This window comes from Lissotriton vulgaris, chromosome 8, assembly GCF_964263255.1.
Source record: "Lissotriton vulgaris chromosome 8, aLisVul1.2, whole genome shotgun sequence".
NCBI lineage: Eukaryota > Metazoa > Chordata > Amphibia > Caudata > Salamandridae > Lissotriton > Lissotriton vulgaris.
The window spans coordinates 1,395,516,130-1,395,539,540 of NC_141696.1; the positions used below are offsets into that span (position 1 = coordinate 1,395,516,130).

The 23,411-nt window shown below is 51.7% G+C and overlaps 1 protein-coding gene across 1 annotated transcript in view; it reads left to right on the top strand.

Annotated features, from left to right (window-relative positions):
- Positions 1 to 23,411, top strand: part of LOC147698809 (E3 ubiquitin-protein ligase TTC3-like) — a 1,497,644-nt gene that overhangs the window by 311,490 nt on the left and 1,162,743 nt on the right. Inside the window, exon 8 of the mRNA XM_086935406.1 lies at positions 4,606 to 4,691. Coding sequence (XP_086791532.1) covers positions 4,606 to 4,691 — 86 coding nt within the window. The remainder of the gene's footprint in view (positions 1 to 4,605; positions 4,692 to 23,411) is intronic.

Genomic DNA, 23,411 nt, shown 5'->3' on the forward strand with positions numbered 1-23,411 from the left:
TAACATGCAGATGCGCACTGCGGTTGCGTGGAAGCCTGGGAGCTGGCACAGGAATTCGGTAGGAGACAGCCCTCTGTTGGAAATTTCCATGAGGGGAGGGGAATCCATATTAGTGAGCTACAGGAGAGAAGGGAGTGGTCAGTTCAGCTTGGAGCTCAGTTCAGCTTGGAGCTCAGTTCAGCGTGGAGTGTTCATTCCAGCTTGTGTGCAGTTCAGCCTGGAGCTCAGAACAGCTTGGAGCTCAGAACAGCTGGGAGCTCAGTTCAGCTTGGAGCTCAGTTCAGCTTGGAGAGAGAGAGAGGATGTCTGCTGGAGCTGCAGAATAGAGTGCAGTTCTTGAATGGAGAAAGAAGGCAGACGATTGCTGAAGATGAGGAGAGAGAGAGCAGTGCAGAGAGCATCAAAGAAGGCTGTCAGCTGGAGCAACTGAACCAGAGGCGTGGTGATGTGGTGAAGGAGGGAGAGACAGAGAGAGCCCTAATCCCACCAGAGGCAGAGAGAGCCCTGATCCCACCAGAGTCAGAGAGAGAGAAATCTTCCTTCTAATAGGTGAGGTAGTCTGAACCAAGTCCCCTTTACATGTACACCTTAATCTTGTTCTTATTCCCTAAGCTATTGTATGTTTAATCCTTTTTCTTTCAGCGGTGTGTTAAAGTTACTGCTAGTTATAGAGACCCCATAGTTTTGTATATGTGTACTTACAATAAACATCCCCATTGAACTACAGTGCATGAGTTTTTCTATGATAAAGCTAGCCTGGCTTCTAGCCAGTTGCCGTTGAGCCACTGACGGACCAGAAGGGAGTAGGAGCGCTTAAATCAAGAAATAACTCAATCACATAGTGTGTATATCTTTGTCCCCATACAGTGAGGGTAATCCCCTTTCCTAGTAGTATTACTGTTTGAACAGATGCTACCCCTGATCAGGTAAGTAATAGTGAGGGAGAGAGGAGACCTGCAACAAAGGGACCACGTTAGTACACCCTCCCATAATCCTGTAAACAGCGTCTTCTGTTCCAAAGCATAGGTAACCTTTTTCTCCTAGTCAGATGTTATAGCCAGAACAGATGCTGCCCCTGATCCGGTAAGTCTGAATGAATAGGGAGAACAGGGAGCCCTTGAGCTAGGGAATTGTTGACACTAAGTAATTCGGCCATCCCATAATATTATTGTAGTAGCAGACCCTTAGTGAATAGACCGAGAGCTGAAGGTGTTCATAGGAATGTGGTCGTCGTTAGTGAACGGCGTTAGTGAGAACACTGGGGGGATACAGTGTGGAGGTTCGCTGGATTGTGAACCGTGTGTATAAGTGAGAGCACTGGGGGGATACAGTGTGGAGGTTCGCCTGATTGTGAACCGTTTGGAAAATGAGAGCGCTGGGGCTGCAGACCTATGCGTGTAGACACGCCAGATTGTGTGTCGAGTGAGCACTGATAGTGATCAGTGTGTAAGGATATATATTCAGTCTGGGCCGAAGTGGCCGCAAGACTAGGTGGTATAAATAGGATATTGTAGAAAACCTATGCATGTTTATTGCTATTTCCCCATCCTTAGGTACGAGATGTACGTACATATATGTATATACCCATTGTAAATACGTCCTGAGGTGGGAGGTGATTACGTTCCGGCTGGGTTAGAGGGGCCCCTAGGGGCTGATTCCATCTGAGCGGAAAATCCGGTCGTTACAGAGGGGTAGAGACAGAGAGAGGGGTAGAGACAGAGAGAGGGGTAGAGACAGAGAGAGGGGTAGAGACAGAGAGAGGGGTAGAGAGAGAGAGGTAGAGAGAGTGAGGTAGAGGTAGAGAGAGATGCAGATGTTCACCCTGGTAGAAGTTATAAATCTTTGCATTGTTTTGGGCATTTTTTTAAAGTGATTTTTTTTACATGATTGTGAACACATTCATGCCTGCCGCCCTGACGACTTTGCCACAAGTGCACAAAGAGTCGATGTGGGGAAGACAAAAAATGGCAGCTCAGCTTTTCACGTCTGCTCTCGGTCGCTGTGCCTCATTCCGTGCTGCGGGTCTCTCTCCTCGTGGCACAGTCTTGCCTGCGCCTCCATCTCTGTGACTGCTCTCAGTCGCTGGGCCTCACTCCATGCTGCGGCTCTCTCTCCTCGTGGCGAAGGCTGGCCTGCACCTCCATCTCTTAGACTGCTCTCGGTCGCTGTGCCTCATTCCGTGCTGCGGGTCTCTCTCCGTGGCACAGGTTGGCCTGCGCCTCCATCGCTGTGCTTCATTCCGTGCTGCGGGTCTATCTCCTCATGGCACAGGCTGGCCTGCGCCTCCATCTCGCAGACTGCTCTCGGTCTCTGTGCTTCATTCCGTGCTGTGGGTCTTTCTCCTCTTCGCACAGGCTGGCCTGCGCCTCCATCTCTCAGACTGCTCTCAGTCTCTGCGCCTCATTCTGTGCTGCGGTTCTCTCTCCTCGTGGCTCGGGCTGGCCTGCGCCTCCATCGCTGTGCCTCATTCCGTGCTGCGAGTCTCTCTCCTCGTCGCACAGGCTGGCCTGCTCCTCGCAGGCTGTGCTCGGCGTGCTCCATTTTACGGACTGCCCTGGTGACCATCTCATAAACCTTACAGTACCTCGATCCATCTTACCCTGTCTGGGCCTGGCTGCAGCACTCCCCTGTAATAGAGTTAGCTCCTTCCCTCACCCAGTTATCGGTTACTGGCATTTATGGAAGAAACACCTGCCTGTAATCGGGTTAGCGCCAACCCCGGGGCAGGCGCGGCTGGCCACTGATTACGTCTGTTGGAGCAACGAGGCAATAAACATAACCCATAATTTTCGTCAGTCACACAAGCGCTCCCTCATTCAGCTTTTCGACCAAGTAAACCTGTGAATAAACGCTGCCCCGGCGCCTTGAGGACGCGTGGGCGCTGCAGGACTCTGGGAAGGCTGGGCTCTGGGCACGTTCACGGAGCTCACTCACTTCAGAAAGCCTCAGTGACAGACGGGACACGCAACCATACCCGTCACCAAGAACCTCCCTGTCCCCACCCTAATCACACATAAATGACAGTAATTTGAGTCAGTCAGACGTATCTCCAGCCTCCCTCCTCTCCTTCAATAATGCTGCATGGCCTGCGCCTCCATAACCAGGGCCACTGGAATGATGACATGATTTTGGGGCTGCCACGGTTACCGCATAATTTGGGATTTGCCGCATTTGTCGAGTCATCCATCATCCACAGATTTTAACAAACAAAACATCGTTACTCAAGAGGATCACAGTTACAAAGCAGTAGTCTGTGGAATTCGTGGCGGTGCGTAGTATAACAAGCGGCCGCGAAATACTACAGGATAGGCGCGCTACAAAACCTAGCAACCGGAAGTTCGGCAACGTGAAGCCGGTCGTGGGGCGGGACCTCCGCCTTCTGCGTGAAGCCCGCATCCACGGAGTGTCAGAGAGCAGCATTGGTGACGCGGGCGGGGCTCCCATGCCTGAGGGAGAGCCCCGCGGTGGCTGCCGAAGTCAGGAGTGGCGGCAATGCGGTGAGTAGGGCTTAGTTGTAAGGGGGGGGGGCGGGAGTGTGTGTGTGTGTGTGTGTGTGTGTGTGTGTGTGTGTGTGTGTGTAGGGGCGGGGGTTGGGGGCTGCGGCGGGTGTATGCGTGTGTATGCGTGTGTGTGTATGCGTGCGTGTGTGTGTGTGTGCGTGTCTGTATGTGTGTGTGCAGGGGGGGCGGCAGTGTGTGTATGTGCGCGCGCGCCTGTGTGTGTGCAGGGGGTGGGGGCTGGCTGTGTGTGTGTGTGCGCCGTGTTTGCATGCAAGCCAAGCGAAAGCAGCGGCTGTGTGTGCGTGTCTGCGCAAGCGCGTCTGAGAGGCGCGCTCCCGCAGTGAAAACTGGAAAGGAAAAGCACGTGGCACATTGCTGTCCACATTCCCAGATACGGGCAACAAAAGGTCTCGAGCAGACTACGCTGCTCGACCTAAAAACTGTCCTCATCAAAGAACACAGCATATTCAAAATATGTTGCTTCTATGTAAATTAACCTGAATGGAATGCCTGAGCTTGTGCCCAATTTCAGGGTTCCACACAGGCCAGCTGAGTTTGCACTACACAAATACATTTATTTATTTATTTATTTATTTATTGCTATTTTTAAAGCGCGCAAATACCCATACGGGTGTCTCGGCGCTATTCATCCTTTACCCATTGGCACTACTAGGTCCTAGGCGTGTAAGTCCCTTTACCACAACGGTTACCTCAAACAGCTGGAGAACAACATTTTATACTTTCCTAATTACATCCTTTCAAGATGTGGTCTGATGACTGCACTGCTCGGTTTACAAAATCATACCATTGAGGAGGAATGCAGAAATCCACAAAAAAAAGAATCTGCCAGTCATGGATTTTTTCTGAATTTCAGCCTGTTTTCAGGAAGCTTTTTTTTTATATTTGAGTGCCTTGTTTCTGTACACTAAATTCTATTTATTGTGTGGTGATTTCTTTCATCATCATTTTTTATACACTTGTAAGTTTTACATAGTCCACAATGTTGAAATGTATTATATTTATAAGTAAATACTCTGAAGCGTAACCTCGCAAACGAATAAAGAAGTTCTGCTTGTACTCATTAGATTTGTATTCTTCCCTGCAGATCAACAACATATAGAAAGAGTTGCTAAGGAGTTCCCCAGCTTGAAAGATGAACTTGAAAATACAGACTGTACTCTTTGTGTTAAGGTATAACAGCTTCTTATATTCTACTTCTCTTTCACCAGCAGTGGGGTGAGTATCACTGCTAAATATGTCGAAATTGGGATCATTTAGGGTATTACCTCAAAATAATTTAATTTTATACTCTGGAACAAGAATCTAAAAAGCCACATGAGGCAGTTTGGCTCCCGGAGTTGCGGTATATAAGAAGTTTGCCTGTCTCATCTGCTTTGGAACGTACTTCGTTGGAAGCAGACCTGAAAAATGTTTTTAATAATGTCACTTATATAGTTTGGAGCACTCTTATTCAAGTATCTGTGGAGCAGGATGAAGGGATTAGCTTCTTAAGCTGTTGCAGGATTTTTGTTGTTGTTGCTGTCTTCCTTCGCTAAAGGCTGTGAAAAAGGAAATTCTCTGCTCTGCATTTTATTCACATCTGACAGAAAGCCATATTTTGCAGTTAAGGGACACAGAACTTCACTCTTGGACCTTCTGTGCCTGTATTCGTCCAAGCTCACGGAGGTCCTATCTCCTGTTAATGTTCAGAAAGGGACCTGTACCAAGAGAGACCCTAAAACCGCTGATTAAGTCGGCGATGTTGGAGGCAAGAAATGGGAGGCCTCAGTTAAGCTATACATTACCCTGGAGGAGGTTAAGTTTTGTGAAGCAAGAGAAACAATTGGTATCTCCAGGAACTTCTCTGATGCTCTAGTCTCTGGGGGAGATTGGCATGGTTCCCAAATATATTGAATGAGTTTGGATGATGACATGTTGTTGTCTCTCAGTATCAAAAACAAACGGAGCTCCCTGCCCAAACGGAGTTCCCATGGCAGTCTTCAAGCAAGACTTAGCTTGTTGGTCTACACAGCGTCAAATTCGCTATACTGGGATATTCTCTAAAAACCTACTCCCTGAAAACTGGCGAGGCTCGATACTTTTAAATGTATTTTTTTTTAAATGACATTTTCAAGAAAAGGTCAGTTTACAACAAAACAGACCAGCCTAATATCGAATCTGTACATGAGTTAAAATAGTCACAGTCCACATAATACAACTGCATCAATTCATGCCCCAGCTTCCCACCTCCAATAATACGATACCCATGTCAATCATTATCACTGAGTTGGCCAGCCGCAGACATCTCGGCTCCCCGAGTTTCTTTACTTTTTCTTGCCTCCGACATGTTTGGCAAATTTCAATGAAGACTTTGCATCGGTGAAGATGTGCCATCATACGAGACCTTTATCTTGGCTGGATTCAGTAAGGAATAAGGGATCTGTGCCTGCAGAAGGAGACGTTTAGCAGGGAGAAATTCTCGATGCGCCACCTGTACAGCAGGGGTAAAATCCGATTAGAACGAAATTGTTTTGCCTTTGTCGTGAGATCTGACCCCTTTCTCTAGCCAGTCGTAAGATGAGATCCCTGTCCTGATAATTCAATATCTTTGCCAGGATGGGTTGAGGCGTTGCCCCAACTGGAGGTTTCGGCCCCAAGGACCTGTGTGCCCTCTCCACGACGAACAGGGGATAAGTGGGGGTCAAAATGTTTGTGAAGTAGAACTGTAATGAAGGGCTCCATTTCGGATATAGCATTAGTTTCAGGGATACCAGTAATGCGTAGATTTTCTACGCAACCTCGCCTCCAAATCATCGTTCTTAGCCCGTATAACTCCTAGTAGTTTGTCCATATGTAGTAGCTGTTCCTTAGTTTCCACCCGGAATTTGTGGAATTCGGTGTGGTGGTTCTCTAGGGCATCAGAAAGGGGCCCGTGGACATTCACCTGGGTCTTGACAGAGTCCAATTGCGTAGTCCGAGTGTCTAGCTTCGAGTCTATGTTCCGCAGGCTGGAGCGCATTCCCAACATGAGAGTATGTAGGTCCTCACCATGATCTTCAGCATGCGTGTCATGTTTGTGAGAAGTTGGCCTGATATATAGTGCTCACTATTCTAGTGATCACTGTGTATCATACCAAACGACCCTTATTGATGATTGGTTGTAAGTCAACCTTATAGACCAGCTATCCTAGTAGCGTGGACAAAAGCAGTCTTTAGGCTAAACTCTAGAGGGCGTGTTAAGCCAGCTGTTTTACCATCACATATACCCCTTGAACACCAAGTGAAAGGACACCACACAAGTTGTTATGAAAAATAAAGTATATTTATTTATAACAAGTCTACCCTGAACTCTTTATGAGTCAGGGAGCTAACCACAATACAAAACTCCTAAGAAAATACTTCAAGTTGCACAATTTACACAAATGCCCGAGGGACACGAAAAACCATATACACAAAAAGTGGAATGCAAAATACTAGCAGGTAAGTAACAAGATCCAGAGGCTTCAGGATCGCTACGACTACACTACTGGACCCTAAGGTTAGGAGCAGGAGGCCTAGGGAGATCGGGTGCAGAGTGTGCACTCTCACGCGGGATGCGGGACAAAGTCTATGGAGGCTAGTATTTCTAAAGACACTGTTTTCGGACGAATCCGACTAGCTAGACTTAAAACGAACAAGCATTTGCAATGCAATGGTCTCGGCATCATTAAAGGTAGAGCTATTGGCATTGCTCATGACATTTTTTTTTCTTTAAATCAAAAATAAATGGCATTGTCATTCACATTGCCAATACACAGCACTCTGCACTCAACAGCACACAATGCTCTGCACACTCACTCTGCACTCACTGCTCTGCACACTCACTCTGCACTCACTGCTCTGCACACTCACTCTGCACTCACTGCTCTGCACACTCACTCTGCACTCACTGCTATGCACACTCACTCTGCACTCACTGCTATGCACACTCACTCTGCACTCACTGCTCTGCACACTCACTCTGCACTCACTACCCTGCACACTCTCTCTGCACTCACTACTCTGCACACTCACTACTCACTACTCTGCACTCACTACTCTGCACTCACTACTCACTAATCTGCACTCACTACTCTGCACTCACTACTCTGCACTCACTACTCTGCACTCACTACTCTGCACTCACTACTCTGCACTCACTACTTGCACTCACTACTCTGCACTCACTACTCTGCACTCACTACTCTGCACTCACTACTCTGCACTCACTACTCTGCACTCAGCACTCACTACTCTGCACTCACTACTCACTACTCTGCACTCACTACTCTGCACTCACTACTCTGCACTCACCACTCACTACTCTGCACTCACCACTCACTACTCTGCACTCACCACTCACTACTCTGCACTCACTACTCACTACTCTGCACTCACTACTCTGCACTCACTACTCTGCACTCACTACTCTGCACTCACTACTCTGGACTCACTACTCACTACTCTGCACTCACCACTCACTACTCTGCACTCACCACTCACTACTCTGCACTCACCACTCACTACTCTGCACTCACCACTCACTACTCTGCACTCACCACTCACTACTCTGCACTCACCACTCACTACTCTGCACTCACTACTCACTACTCTGCACTCACTACTCAATACTCTGCACTCACTACTCTGCACTCACTACTCTGCACTCACTACTGCACTCACTACTCTGCACCCACTACTCACTACTCTGCACTCACTACTCACTACTCTGCACTCACTACTCACTACTCTGCACTCACTACTCACTACTCTGCACTCACTACTCACTACTCTGCACTCACTACTCACTACTCTGCACTCACTACTCTGCACTCACTACTCTGCACTCACTACTCTGCACTCACTACTGCACTCACTACTCTGCACTCACTACTCTGCACTCACTACTCTGCACTCACTACTCACTACTCTGCACTCACTACTCACTACTCTGCACTCACTACTCTGCACTCACTACTCTGCACTCACTTCTCTGCACTCACTACTCTGCACTCAGCACTCACTACTCACTACTCTGCACTCACTACTCTGCACTCAGCACTCACTACTCACTACTCTGCACTCACTACTCTGCACTCAGCACTCACTACTCAGCACTCACTACTCTGCACTCACTACTCTGCACTCACTACTCACTACTCTGCATTACTACTCTGCACTCACTATGCACTCACTACTCTGCACTCACTACTCTGCACTCACTACTCTGCACTCACTACTCTGCACTCACTACTCTGCACTCACTACTCTGCACTCACTACTCTGCACTCACTACTCTGCACTCACTACTCTGCACTCAGTACTCGGCACTCAGTACTCGGCACTCTGCACTCAGCACTCAGTACTCGGCACTCTGCACTCAGCACTCTGCACTCAGCACTCACTACTCACTACTCTGCATTACTACTCTGCACTCAGCACTCACTACTCTGCACTCACTACTCTGCACTCACTACTCTGCACTCACTACTCTGCACTCACTACTCTGCACTCACTACTCTGCACTCACTACTCTGCACTCACTACTCTGCACTCACTACTCTGCACTCACTACTCTGCACTCACTACTCTGCACTCACTACTCTGCACTCAGCACTCTGCACTCAGCACTCACTACTCTGCATTACTACTCTGCACTCACTACTCTGCACTCACTACTCTGCACTCACTACTCTGCACTCACTACTCACTACTCTGCATAACTACTCTGCACTCACTATGCACTCACTACTCTGCACTCACTACTCTGCACTCACTACTCTGCACTCACTACTCTGCACTCACTACTCTGCACTCACTACTCTGCATTACTACTCTGCACTCAGCACTCACTACTCTGCATTACTATAGAACAACAATGCCCCTGCACTATACAAGTATAGAACATTAAAGTGATAACATCTGTAGCAAATGACGATCAGTTAGTATACAACCACACTTTCGGAGTGACTTTAGGAGAATCAATGATCCAAGTTCGGGTACAAGAGTTCCAAAAGGAAAGAAATGTTCTGTTCTTGGTGTTAAATAAATGTTTTATTGTTCCTTTGATAATGCATCTCCTAAAGTCACTCCGAAAGTGTGGTTGTATACTAACTGATCGTCATTCGCTACAGATGTTATCACTTTAATGTTCTATACTTGTATAGTGCAGGGGCATTGTTGTTCTATTGTTACTTGTGTGGATCTTCCTGGTCCAACTTTGAGCGGTTGTGTGAGATTACCGCTCGCCCTATTGCCTGTACCAACCACTTCACCGTGCTCTCTACCTAGCGGACATACAGGTGTGCGCCCTATTTCCCTGGTAAATGATAAATATCTCCTTGTCGTAAAACCTACTCTGCACTACTACTCTGCACTCACTACTCTGCATTACTACTCTGCACTCACTACTCTGCACTCACTACTCTGCACTCACTACTCTGCACTCACTACTCTGCACTCACTACTCTGCACTCACTACTCTGCACTCACTACTCTGCACTCACTACTCTGCACTCACTACTCTGCACTCACTACTCTGCACTCACTACTCTGCACGCACTACTCTGCACTCTGCACTCAGTACTCTGCACTCAGCACTCACTACTCACTACTCTGCATTACTACTCTGCACTCACTACTCTGCACTCACTACTCTGCACTCACTACTCACTACTCTGCATTACTACTCTGCACTCACTATGCACTCACTATGCACTCACTACTCTGCACTCACTACTCTGCACTCACTACTCTGCACTCACTACTCTGCACTCACTACTCTGCACTCACTACTCTGCACTCACTACTCTGCACTCACTACTCTGCATTACTACTCTGCACTCACTATGCACTCACTACTCTGCACTCACTACTCTGCACTCACTACTCTGCACTCACTACTCTGCACTCACTACTCTGCACTCACTACTCTGCATTACTACTCTGCACTCAGCACTCACTACTCACTACTCACTACTCTGCACTCACTACTCTGCACTCAGCACTCACTACTCTGCACTCACTACTCTGCATTACTACTCTGCACTCACTACTCTGCACTCACTACTCTGCACTCACTACTCTGCACTCACTACTCTGCACTCACTACTCTGCACTCACTACTCTGCACTCACTACTCTGCACTCACTACTCTGCACTCACTACTCTGCACTCACTACTCTGCACTCACTACTCTGCACTCACTACTCTGCACTCACTACTCTGCACTCACTACTCTGCACTCACTACTCTGCACTCACTACTCTGCACTCACTACTCTGCACTCACTACTCTGCACTCACTACTCTGCACTCACTACTCTGCACTCTGCACTCACTACTCTGCACTCTGCACTCTGCACTCAGCACTCTGCACTCAGCACTCTGCACTCAGCACTCTGCACTCTGCACTCAGCACTCACTACTCACTACTCTGCATTACTACTCACTACTCTGCATTACTACTCTGCACTCACTACTCTGCACTCACTACTCTGCACTCACTACTCTGCACTCACTACTCTGCACTCACTACTCTGCACTCACTACTCTGCACTCACTACTCTGCACGCACTACTCTGCACTCTGCACTCAGTACTCTGCACTCTGCACTCAGTACTCTGCACTCAGTACTCTGCACTCTGCACTCTGCACTCAGTACTCTGCACTCAGTACTCTGCACTCAGTACTCTGCACTCAGTACTCTGCACTCAGCACTCACTACTCACTACTCTGCATTACTACTCTGCACTCACTACTCTGCACTCACTACTCTGCGCTCACTACTCTGCGCTCACTACTCTGCACTCACTACTCTGCGCTCACTACTCTGCACTCACTACTCTGCACTCACTACTCTGCACTCACTACTCTGCACTCACTACTCTGCACTCACTACTCTGCACTCACTACTCTGCACTCACTACTCTGCACTCACTACCTCTGCACTCACTACTCTGCACTCACTACTCTGCACTCACTACTCTGCACTCACTACTCTGCACTCACTACTCTGCACTCACTACTCACTACTCTGCATTACTACTCTGCATTACTACTCTGCACTCACTACTCTGCACTCACTACTCTGCACTCACTACTCTGCACTCACTACTCTGCACTCACTACTCTGCACTCACTACTCTGCACTCACTACTCTGCACTCACTACTCTGCACTCACTACTCTGCACTCACTACTCTGCACTCACTACTCACTACTCTGCATTACTACTCTGCACTCACTACTCTGCACTCACTACTCTGCACTCACTACTCTGCACTCACTACTCTGCACTCACTACTCTGCACTCACTACTCTGCACTCACTACTCTGCACTCACTACTCTGCACTCACTACTCTGCACTCACTACTCTGCACTCACTACTCTGCACTCAGCACTCACTACTCACTACTCTGCACTCACTACTCTGCACTCTGCACTCACTACTCTGCACTCACTACTCTGCACTCACTACTCTGCACTCACTACTCTGCACTCACTACTCTGCACTCACTACTCTTCACTCTGCACTCAGTACTCACTACTCTGCACTCACTACTCTGCACTCAGCACTCACTACTCTGCACTCACTACTCTGCACTCACTACTCTGCACTCACTACTCACTACTCTGCATTCACTACTCTGCACTCACTACTCTGCACTCACTACTCTGCACTCACTACTCTGCACTCACTACTCTGCACTCACTACTCTGCACTCACTACTCTGCACTCACTACTCTGCACTCACTACTCTGCACTCACTACTCACTACTCTGCACTCACTACTCTGCACTCAGCACTCACTACTCTGCACTCACTACTCTGCACTCACTACTCTGCACTCACTACTCTGCACTCACTACTCTGCACTCAGCACTCACTACTCACTACTCTGCACTCACTACTCTGCACTCACTACTCTGCACTCAGCACTCACTACTCTGCACTCACTACTCTGCACTCAGCACTCACTACTCTGCACTCACTACTCTGCACTCACTACTCTGCACTCAGCACTCACTACTCTGCATTACTACTCTGCACTCACTACTCTGCACTCACTACTCTGCACTCACTACTCTGCACTCACTACTCTGCATTACTACTCTGCACTCACTATGCACTCACTATTCTGCACTCACTATGCACTCACTACTCTGCACTCACTACTCTGCACTCACTACTCTGCACTCACTACTCTGCACTCACTACTCTGCACTCACTACTCTGCACTCACTACTCTGCACTCACTACTCTGCACTCACTACTCTGCACTCACTACTCACTACTCTGCACTCACTACTCTGCACTCACTACTCTGCACTCACTACTCTGCACTCACTACTCTGCACTCTACTCTGCACTCAGTACTCTGCACTCTGCACTCAGCACTCACTACTCTGCACTCTGCACTCAGCACTCACTACTCTGCACTCACTACTCTGCACTCACTACTCTGCACTCACTACTCTGCACTCAGCACTCACTACTCTGCATTACTACTCTGCACTCACTACTCTGCACTCACTACTCTGCACTCACTACTCTGAACTCACTACTCACTACTCTGCATTACTACTCTGCACTCACTATGCACTCACTACTCTGCACTCACTACTCTGCACTCACTACTCTGCACTCACTACTCTGCACTCACTACTCTGCACTCACTACTCTGCACTCACTACTCTGCATTACTACTCTGCACTCAGCACTCACTACTCTGCATTACTACTCTGCACTCACTACTCACTACTCTGCATTACTACTCTGCACTCACTATGCACTCACTACTCTGCACTCACTACTCTGCACTCACTACTCTGCACTCACTACTCTGCACTCTCTACTCTGCACTCACTACTCTGCACTCACCACTCTGCACTCACTACTCTGCACTCACTACTCTGCACTCACTACTCTGCACTCACTACTCTGCACTCACTACTCTGCACTCACTACTCTGCACTCACTACTCTGCACTCACTACTCTGCACTCACTACTCTGCACTCACTACTCTGCACTCACTACTCTGCACTCAGCACTCACTACTCTGCACTCACTACTCTGCACTCTGCACTCAGTACTCTGCACTCAGTACTCTGCACTCAGCACTCACTACTCTGCACTCACTACTCTGCACTCACTACTCTGCACTCACTACTCTGCACTCACTACTCTGCACTCACTACTCTGCACTCACTACTCTGCACTCACTACTCTGCACTCACTACTCTGCACTCAGCACTCACTACTCACTACTCTGCACTCACTACTCTGCACTCACTACTCTGCACTCAGCACTCAGCACTCACTACTCTGCACTCACTACTCTGCACTCACTACTCTGCACTCAGCACTCACTACTCTGCATTACTACTCTGCACTCACTACTCTGCACTCACTACTCTGCACTCACTACTCACTACTCTGCATTACTACTCTGCACTCACTATGCACTCACTACTCTGCACTCGCTACTCTGCACTCGCTACTCTGCACTCACTACTCTGCACTCACTACTCTGCACTCACTACTCTGCACTCACTACTCTGCACTCACTACTCTGCACTCACTACTCTGCATTACTACTCTGCACTCAGCACTCACTACTCTGCATTACTACTCTGCACTCACTACTCACTACTCTGCATTACTACTCTGCACTCACTATGCACTCACTACTCTGCACTCACTACTCTGCACTCACTACTCTGCACTCACTACTCTGCACTCACTACTCTGCACTCACTACTCTGCACTCTCTACTCTGCACTCACTACTCTGCACTCAGTACTCTGCACTCAGCACTCACTACTCACTACTCTGCATTACTACTCACTACTCTGCATTACTACTCTGCACTCACTATGCACTCACTACTCTGCACTCACTACTCTGCACTCACTACTCTGCACTCACTACTCTGCACTCACTACTCTGCACTCACTACTCTGCACTCACTACTCTGCACTCACTACTCTGCACTCTGCACTCAGCACTCACTACTCACTACTCTGCATTACTACTCTGCACTCAGCACTCACTACTCTGCATTACTACTTTGCACTCACTACTCTGCACTCACTACTATGCACTCACTACTCTGCACCTACTACTCTGCACTCACTACTCTGCACTCACTACTCTGCACTCACTACTCACTACTCTGCATTACTACTCTGCACTCACTACTCTGCACTCACTACTCTGCACTCACTACTCTGCACTCACTACTCTGCACTCACTACTCTGCACTCAGTACTCTGCACTCAGTACTCTGCACTCAGTACTCTGCACTCAGCACTCACTACTCACTACTCTGCATTACTACTCTGCACTCAGCACTCACTACTCTGCATTACTACTCTGCACTCACTACTCTGCACTCACTACTCTGCACTCACTACTCACTACTCTGCATTACTACTCTGCATTACTACTCTGCACTCACTACTCTGCACTCACTACTCTGCACTCACTACTCTGCACTCACTACTCTGCACTCACTACTCTGCACTCACTACTCTGCACTCACTACTCACTACTCTGCATTACTACTCTGCACTCACTACTCTGCACTCACTACTCTGCACTCACTACTCTGCACTCACTACTCTGCACTCACTACTCTGCACTCACTACTCTGCACTCACTACTCTGCACTCACTACTCTGCACTCACTACTCTGCACTCACTACTCTGCACTCACTACTCTGCACTCACTACTCTGCACTCAGCACTCACTACTCACTACTCTGCACTCACTACTCTGCACTCTGCACTCACTACTCTGCACTCACTACTCTGCACTCACTACTCTGCACTCACTACTCTGCACTCACTACTCTTCACTCTGCACTCAGTACTCACTACTCTGCACTCACTACTCTGCACTCAGCACTCACTACTCTGCACTCACTACTCTGCACTCACTACTCTGCACTCACTACTCACTACTCTGCATTCACTACTCTGCACTCACTACTCTGCACTCACTACTCTGCACTCACTACTCTGCACTCACTACTCTGCACTCACTACTCTGCACTCACTACTCTGCACTCACTACTCTGCACTCACTACTCTGCACTCACTACTCACTACTCTGCACTCACTACTCTGCACTCAGCACTCACTACTCTGCACTCACTACTCTGCACTCACTACTCTGCACTCACTACTCTGCACTCACTACTCTGCACTCAGCACTCACTACTCACTACTCTGCACTCACTACTCTGCACTCACTACTCTGCACTCAGCACTCACTACTCTGCACTCACTACTCTGCACTCAGCACTCACTACTCTGCACTCACTACTCTGCACTCACTACTCTGCACTCAGCACTCACTACTCTGCATTACTACTCTGCACTCACTACTCTGCACTCACTACTCTGCACTCACTACTCTGCACTCACTACTCTGCATTACTACTCTGCACTCACTATGCACTCACTATTCTGCACTCACTATGCACTCACTACTCTGCACTCACTACTGTTAGACGGACCGGGAGGGTCGGCCGAGTTTACGGGGAGAGGTCTCCAGGGAGAGCCGTCTCCAACGACTGTACAGATAAGTAACTTCCCCCCCACAGACGGACACCACACAAGATTGAAGGTTAACGAGACTTTATATGCAATTCTCAGGTTACGGTGATATAATACAAGGAGGTCTGGACTCAGGGGTCCCCTCGGTTCTGATCCCTGGTTGAGGAAAAGGGTAGCGGGACAGTCTTAGTTACCAATGAGTTCAATAGCTCTCAATCCTCGAGCTCGGTGTGGTTGCTGATCGGGCCGTGGAGGAGCCAAGCAGGTCCCGAGATGGATGAAGGATGGTCGACGGGCCGTGGAGAAGCCAAGCAGGTCCCGGGATGGATAAAGGATGGTCGACGGGCCGTGGAGAAGCCAAGCAGGTCCCGATGCAGATGACGGTTACAACGGTCCGCGGCCTCGCCAGCAGATCCGGACGACGGTGAAGGATGAAGGTTACGACGGCTGTGGCAGCGCCAACAGGCAGGATGATGGTGCACAGGACAGAGCTACGGCAGCGCCAGTAGTCCGTCCAGGATGAGTTCTTCTTTCGTCTCTCGACTCCAAGATACAACTGCCTTCCTGCTCTGGAGCTGCCCCAGTTATAGGACTGGTGTGCTTTGATGTCCGGACCCTCGCACTTGGAGGTCGGGAGGTCCGGGATGAGGGAGTCCAGACACCCAGCAGGGGGGTGGAGCCAGCGCCCGGGGAGGCGATGGGCGAGCGGCACTGGCCGGGGGAGAACCATCGACACCTCTTTCTCCCATTGACGGGCCAAGTAGCTCGCTCACCTCCTGGGTGGAGGGTGGTGCCGGAATGTCTGAGGCCGGGCTAGGCCCAGGGTTGAGGTCGATCGGGGGCCAGGCGGCCTCGTGGCGAAGTGTCCAAGATGGCGGCCCCGGCTGGGCGCATGGGTCGGCAGTGGATCGGACCCGCGAGGTTATCATGCTCGAGGGCAGGTGTCCCGGCGGGGACGTAGGACATGCAATGGTGGTGTGTGGTGCTCGCGTGACTGGCTCGGGCCTGGTCGAGCCGGGGGGAGAGCGGCCCGTTAGGTGGCCTGTCCAACATGCGTCCCCCCCAGCTGAAGGCGGGGAGAGTTACCCATCCTCTTGGGGACTCTCTTCGTCGAGGCGGAAAAACCGGGACAGGCCATCCGCGTTGGCGTGGTCGGACCCAGGCCGGTGTTCAACGGTAAAGTCCATACCTTGCAAGGAGATGGACCAGCGTAGCAGTTTTGGGTTTTCCCCCCGCATATGCATCAACCACTGCAGGGGTCGGTGGTCAGTCTGCACCCGGAAGTGGGTGCCGAAAAGGTAGGGCCGGAGCTTCTTGAGGGCCCATACCACAGCGAAGGCTTCCCTCTCTATGGTGCTCCAGCGTTGTTCCCGTGGCAGGAGTCTCCGGCTGATGAAGGCCACCGGTTGATCCAGGCCTTCGGGGTTCACCTGGGACAGGACCGCCCCAATGCCCTGGTCGGAGGCGTCTGTCTGGACGACGAACTCCCGGCTGTAGTCTGGGGCCTGGAGCACAGGAGCGGAACACATGGCGGCCTTTAGCTGTTCGAAGGCCGCTTGGCACTCTGGGGTCCAGTTCACCTTCTTGGGCTGATTTTTTGACGTGAGCTCGGTGAGAGGCCCTACGATGGTTCCATAGTCCTTCACGAACCTTCGGTAGTAGCCCGTAAGGCCCAGGAAGGCTCGCACCTCGGTTTGTGTGATAGGGGGCTGCCAGTTCTGGATGGCGGCAATTTTCAGTTGTAGAGGGGCCACTAGACCGCTTCCCACCTGGTGTCCGAGGTAGGTCACTGACCCTTGTCCAACTTGACATTTGCTGGCCTTGATCGTGAGGCCAGCTCGCTGAAGGGCTTGCAACACTGCTTGGAGGTGGTGGAGGTGCTCGGTCCAATGGTGGCTGTACACAGCGATGTCGTCCAGGTAGGCGGCGCTGAACTCTTCGAGCCCCGCCAGGACCTGATTGACGAGCCGTTGGAAAGTCGCTGGGGCATTTTTCATGCCGAAGGGCATGACCGTGAAATGATAGTGGCCATCGGGGGTGGAGAAGGCAGAACGTTCTTGTGCTCGGGGTGTGAGGCCGATCTGCCAATAGCCTGCCGTTAGGTCGAAGATGCTGAGGTAGCGGGCAGCGCCCATTCGGTCGACCAGTTCATCTGCCCGGGGGATGGGGTGTGCGTCCGTTCTGGTGACGTCATTCAGGCCCCGGTAGTCGACACAGAACCGGAGTTCGGGTGTGGTTCCGGGGGCGGCTGCTTTGGGGACCAGTACGACCGGGCTGGCCCATGGACTGTCGGAGGGCTCGATGACCCCGAGCGTGAGCATCTTAGCTACTTCCGCCTGGATGCAGGCCCGTACCCGATCCGGTACGCGGTAGGCCCGGTGGCGGATAGGAGGGCTGTCTCCGGTGTCCACATCGTGCACACACCAGGCGGTGACACCTGGGGTGAGGGAGAACAGGCTGGCAAATCGTGATAGGAGGGCTTGGCACTCTTGACGTTGTTCCTGGGTGAGGGTCTCCGAGAGTCGGACCCCATCTACGGAGCCGTCTTGCTCCTGGGTCCGCAAGAGGTCAGGGAGAGGCTCGGAGTCATCTTCAACCCCGTTGTCTGTGGCCATCAAGAGGCTGAGTTCTGTTCGTGCAAAGTGGGGTTTCAGTCTGTTGGTGTGGAGGACGCGGAGCGGATTCCGGGCGGACTCCATATCGATCAGATAGGTGGCAGGACCCTTGCGCTCGATTACCTTGAAGGGTCCCGTCCATTTGTCTTGAAGAGCGCACGGTTCTGTGGGGGACATTACCCAAACCTGTTGCCCCGGCTCGAATTCAATAGATGAGGCATTCTGGTCATACCATTTCTTCATGTCCTCCTGACTGGCCTCTAGGTTGGCTTTTGCTAGGTCTCTGAACCGCTGGGACTGGCTGCGGAGGGTGAGGAGGTACCGGAAGACATCTGGAGGACTCTTGGCCGGGGGCATCTCCCAGCCTTCCTTGATCAGGCTGAGTGGCCCCCGTACTGGGTGCCCATAGAGCAGCTCGAATGGGCTGAAGCCTAGGGACTTCTGTGGGACCTCCCGGTAGGCGAAGAGGAGGCACGGCAGCAGCACGTCCCACTGGCGACGGAGGGGTTCTTCCAATCCCCCGATCATCCCTTTTAGTGTGCGATTGAACCGCTCAACAAGTCCGTTTCCTTGGGGGTGATAGGGGGTCGTGAAGCGGTAGGTGACCCCACACTGTTGCCAGAGGGACTTCATATATTTGGAAATAAAGTTCGGGCCTCTGTCACTGACGACTTCTCGGGGGAACCCCACACGGGAGAAGATCCCCATCAGGGCCCTGCCGACCACTGGGGCTGTCACAGTCCGGAGAGGAATAGCCTCAGGGTAGCGGGTGGCGTGGTCCACTAGTACTAGGATGAAGCGATGGCCTTGTCTTGTACGCGGGTCTAGGGGTCCCACAATGTCTATTCCGACCCTCTCAAATGGGGTTGTGACTACGGGAAAGGGTTGCAGGGGGGCCTTTAATTTGCGGCCGCTCTTCCCACTAGCTTGGCACGTGGGGCAAGATCGGCAATGCTGGTGCACATCGTTCCTCATTTTTGGCCAGAAGAAGTGGGTCACTAGGCGGCTGTAGGTTTTATCTTGTCCCAGGTGCCCTGCCAGGGGGACATCGTGGGCCAGATTTAGCAGGAAGTCTCTAAAGCGGAGGGGCACCACTAGTACTCGGTTGGCCCCCAGCTCGGCGATTCGTTGCTCGCTGTATAATAGGTCATTGTCCCAGTAGACCCAATGAGTTCCGGAGGTATCCCCTGCGCTTTGGGCGAGCGCTTGTTGTCGGAGTCCCTCAAGGGAGGGACAGGTCTTCTGCTCCTGACGAAATTGTTCTTGTGTGGGTCCCCCTTCTTGAGCCCACTGGTCAAGATTAGCAAGGTCGGAAGGTTGAGCAAGTTCGAGGGGGATGCCCTGGTCGGGGGTCTCGGCGGGGGCGACCGGAGGCGGAGGCGCCGGCCATTCTGGTTCTTCCGGGTGATTGTTGGCACGGGCGGCCATGGACCGGGTGGTGACGCACGCCCAGTCTGGGACGCCCAACATCCCCAAGTGTGCTTTTCGCTCCACGGCTGCCCACGGGGAGCTTTCCAGGTCATTTCCGAGGAGGCAGTCCACGGGGGCGTCGTCTCGGACCGTTACCCTCAACATGCCGGAGACCCCTCCCCACTCAAAGGGGACGCAGGCCATCCGACACAGACTCTCCGAGTTGTCGGCTGATCGCACAGGGCAGAGAATGTTCGGTAGATATTGTTCTGGGGTCACCAGATGACAGCGGACGGCTGTCACACTGGCCCCGGTGTCTCGAAGGGCTTCGGCCCGTTGTCCATTGATGCTCACCCATTGGCTGTACTTCTGGGTGTTAGCGGGTAGGGGGACCCGCGGGACCATGTCTCTTCCCCCTAAGCACGCGAGAGTCATGGCGGCTGGCTCCCACTCTTGATACTCTTGCTCGTCGGTTTCTTGTTCCTCGGAGATCTGTTCTTCCCCTAGTGCCGCGGCGGCCACCTGGCGGGGTCTTGGACTTTGATACTGCGGGCAGCTTGGGTCGTTTGCATAGTGGCCGACTCGTTGGCATCGGTGACATGTAACATTGGCTCTGTATCCCGGTCGCGCCGGGGTGCTGCCCCGGTTGGCCGGGGGGGTGGTGCTGGTAGTGGGGGCGGCCGGAGTGATGTCTCTTCCTCGTCCTTGGCCCCCTCCTCCTCCTCTGGATCGGTGGTGACCATTGTTGTTCCTGTTCTGCTCGTAGGACCCATTCCGGCCCACTCGGGTGATCTCCCACCGGTCAGCTTCAGCTGCGAGCTGCCGGGGATCGGTTAACTTGCTGTCGAGGAGGTGCTGGCGTAGTTCAATGAAGCAATTGTTGGACAGATGCTCCCATACCATCAGATTGAACAACTGCTCGTAGGTCGTGACGTTGTTCCCTCTGATCCAGCCTTCGAAGGCTCGGCTAAAGTACGTTACATAGTCCACCCAAGTTGTACCTGGAATGCGTGTGCAGTCTCGGAACCTCTGACGGTACATCTCGGGCGTGAGGCCATAGCGAGTGAGGAGGGCCGCTTTCATATGGTCGTAGGAGGTCATCTGGTGGTCTGGGAGCTGTAACAGAGTATCGCGGCCCTCATTGAGGAATTTGCCCCATAGGCCGGCTCCCCAGTCGGCTCTATCGATCCGGTGCGCAGTCATCGCGATTTCATATGCCTTAAACCATTGCTGGATGTCGTCTTCTCGAAAATATTCTCGGACCACATCCTTGGGGATGTGCACTTTTTTGTCCGTGGTCCCTGGGGTGGACGGTCTGTCGGGCACCCCTAACTCTTTATTCTGTTTGCGCAGGTTGATCTCGGCTAGGTTCCGCTCGTGCTCGTACGTTAGTCTTTTTTCCTCGAGCTCTCTTTGCCTCTGTTTTTCCTCTCTTTCTTCTCGGAGGCGAAGGTGCTCTAAGTTTATTTTTTGCTCGGCCAATTTGAGTTCTATGTCCATCTTGAGTCGGGCCATTTCGAGTTCGTGTAGTCGGGCTTTTTCTCTTTCTTGGATCTCGTCTTGCGAGAGACCCGTTCTTTGCTCTTCAGGGGTCGTGTTGGTTTTTTGCGCGGTGCTTTGCTCAGGGGCTTCGACATCCCCGGTCTCTGCCCAAGATTCTAGGGCATGCTTAAAATCGTCCTTGGTACTTAGTCCGGTGGTAGCGATACCTAGTTCGATGCAGAACTGCTTTAGTTCACGATGGCTGTATTCCTCTAGTTTTTCCATTTGGAACTTCTCAGTTGATCCGCTCTCTTTAGTCGACATTGTTGTTCGTTGTGGGGTGAGCTACTCTCTGTACGTTATGCGGTGATTCGGATCGCGCCGCTGGCCACCAATGTTAGACGGACCGGGAGGGTCGGCCGAGTTTACGGGGAGAGGTCTCCAGGGAGAGCCGTCTCCAACGACTGTACAGATAAGTAACTTCCCCCCCACAGACGGACACCACACAAGATTGAAGGTTAACGAGACTTTATATGCAATTCTCAGGTTACGGTGATATAATACAAGGAGGTCTGGACTCAGGGGTCCCCTCGGTTCTGATCCCTGGTTGAGGAAAAGGGTAGCGGGACAGTCTTAGTTACCAATGAGTTCAATAGCTCTCAATCCTCGAGCTCGGTGTGGTTGCTGATCGGGCCGTGGAGGAGCCAAGCAGGTCCCGAGATGGATGAAGGATGGTCGACGGGCCGTGGAGAAGCCAAGCAGGTCCCGGGATGGATAAAGGATGGTCGACGGGCCGTGGAGAAGCCAAGCAGGTCCCGATGCAGATGACGGTTACAACGGTCCGCGGCCTCGCCAGCAGATCCGGACGACGGTGAAGGATGAAGGTTACGACGGCTGTGGCAGCGCCAACAGGCAGGATGATGGTGCACAGGACAGAGCTACGGCAGCGCCAGTAGTCCGTCCAGGATGAGTTCTTCTTTCGTCTCTCGACTCCAAGATACAACTGCCTTCCTGCTCTGGAGCTGCCCCAGTTATAGGACTGGTGTGCTTTGATGTCCGGACCCTCGCACTTGGAGGTCGGGAGGTCCGGGATGAGGGAGTCCAGACACCCAGCAGGGGGGTGGAGCCAGCGCCCGGGGAGGCGATGGGCGAGCGGCACTGGCCGGGGGAGAACCATCGACACCTCTTTCTCCCATTGACGGGCCAAGTAGCTCGCTCACCTCCTGGGTGGAGGGTGGTGCCGGAATGTCTGAGGCCGGGCTAGGCCCAGGGTTGAGGTCGATCGGGGGCCAGGCGGCCTCGTGGCGAAGTGTCCAAGATGGCGGCCCCGGCTGGGCGCATGGGTCGGCAGTGGATCGGACCCGCGAGGTTATCATGCTCGAGGGCAGGTGTCCCGGCGGGGACGTAGGACATGCAATGGTGGTGTGTGGTGCTCGCGTGACTGGCTCGGGCCTGGTCGAGCCGGGGGGAGAGCGGCCCGTTAGGTGGCCTGTCCAACACTACTCTGCACTCACTACTCTGCACTCACTACTCTGCACTCACTACTCTGCACTCACTACTCTGCACTCACTACTCTGCACTCACTACTCTGCACTCACTACTCTGCACTCACTACTCTGCACTCACTACTCTGCACTCACTACTCTGCACTCACTACTCTGCACTCACTACTCTGCACTCTACTCTGCACTCACTACTCTGCACTCAGTACTCTGCACTCTGCACTCAGCACTCACTACTCTGCACTCTGCACTCAGCACTCACTACTCTGCACTCACTACTCTGCACTCACTACTCTGCACTCACTACTCTGCACTCAGC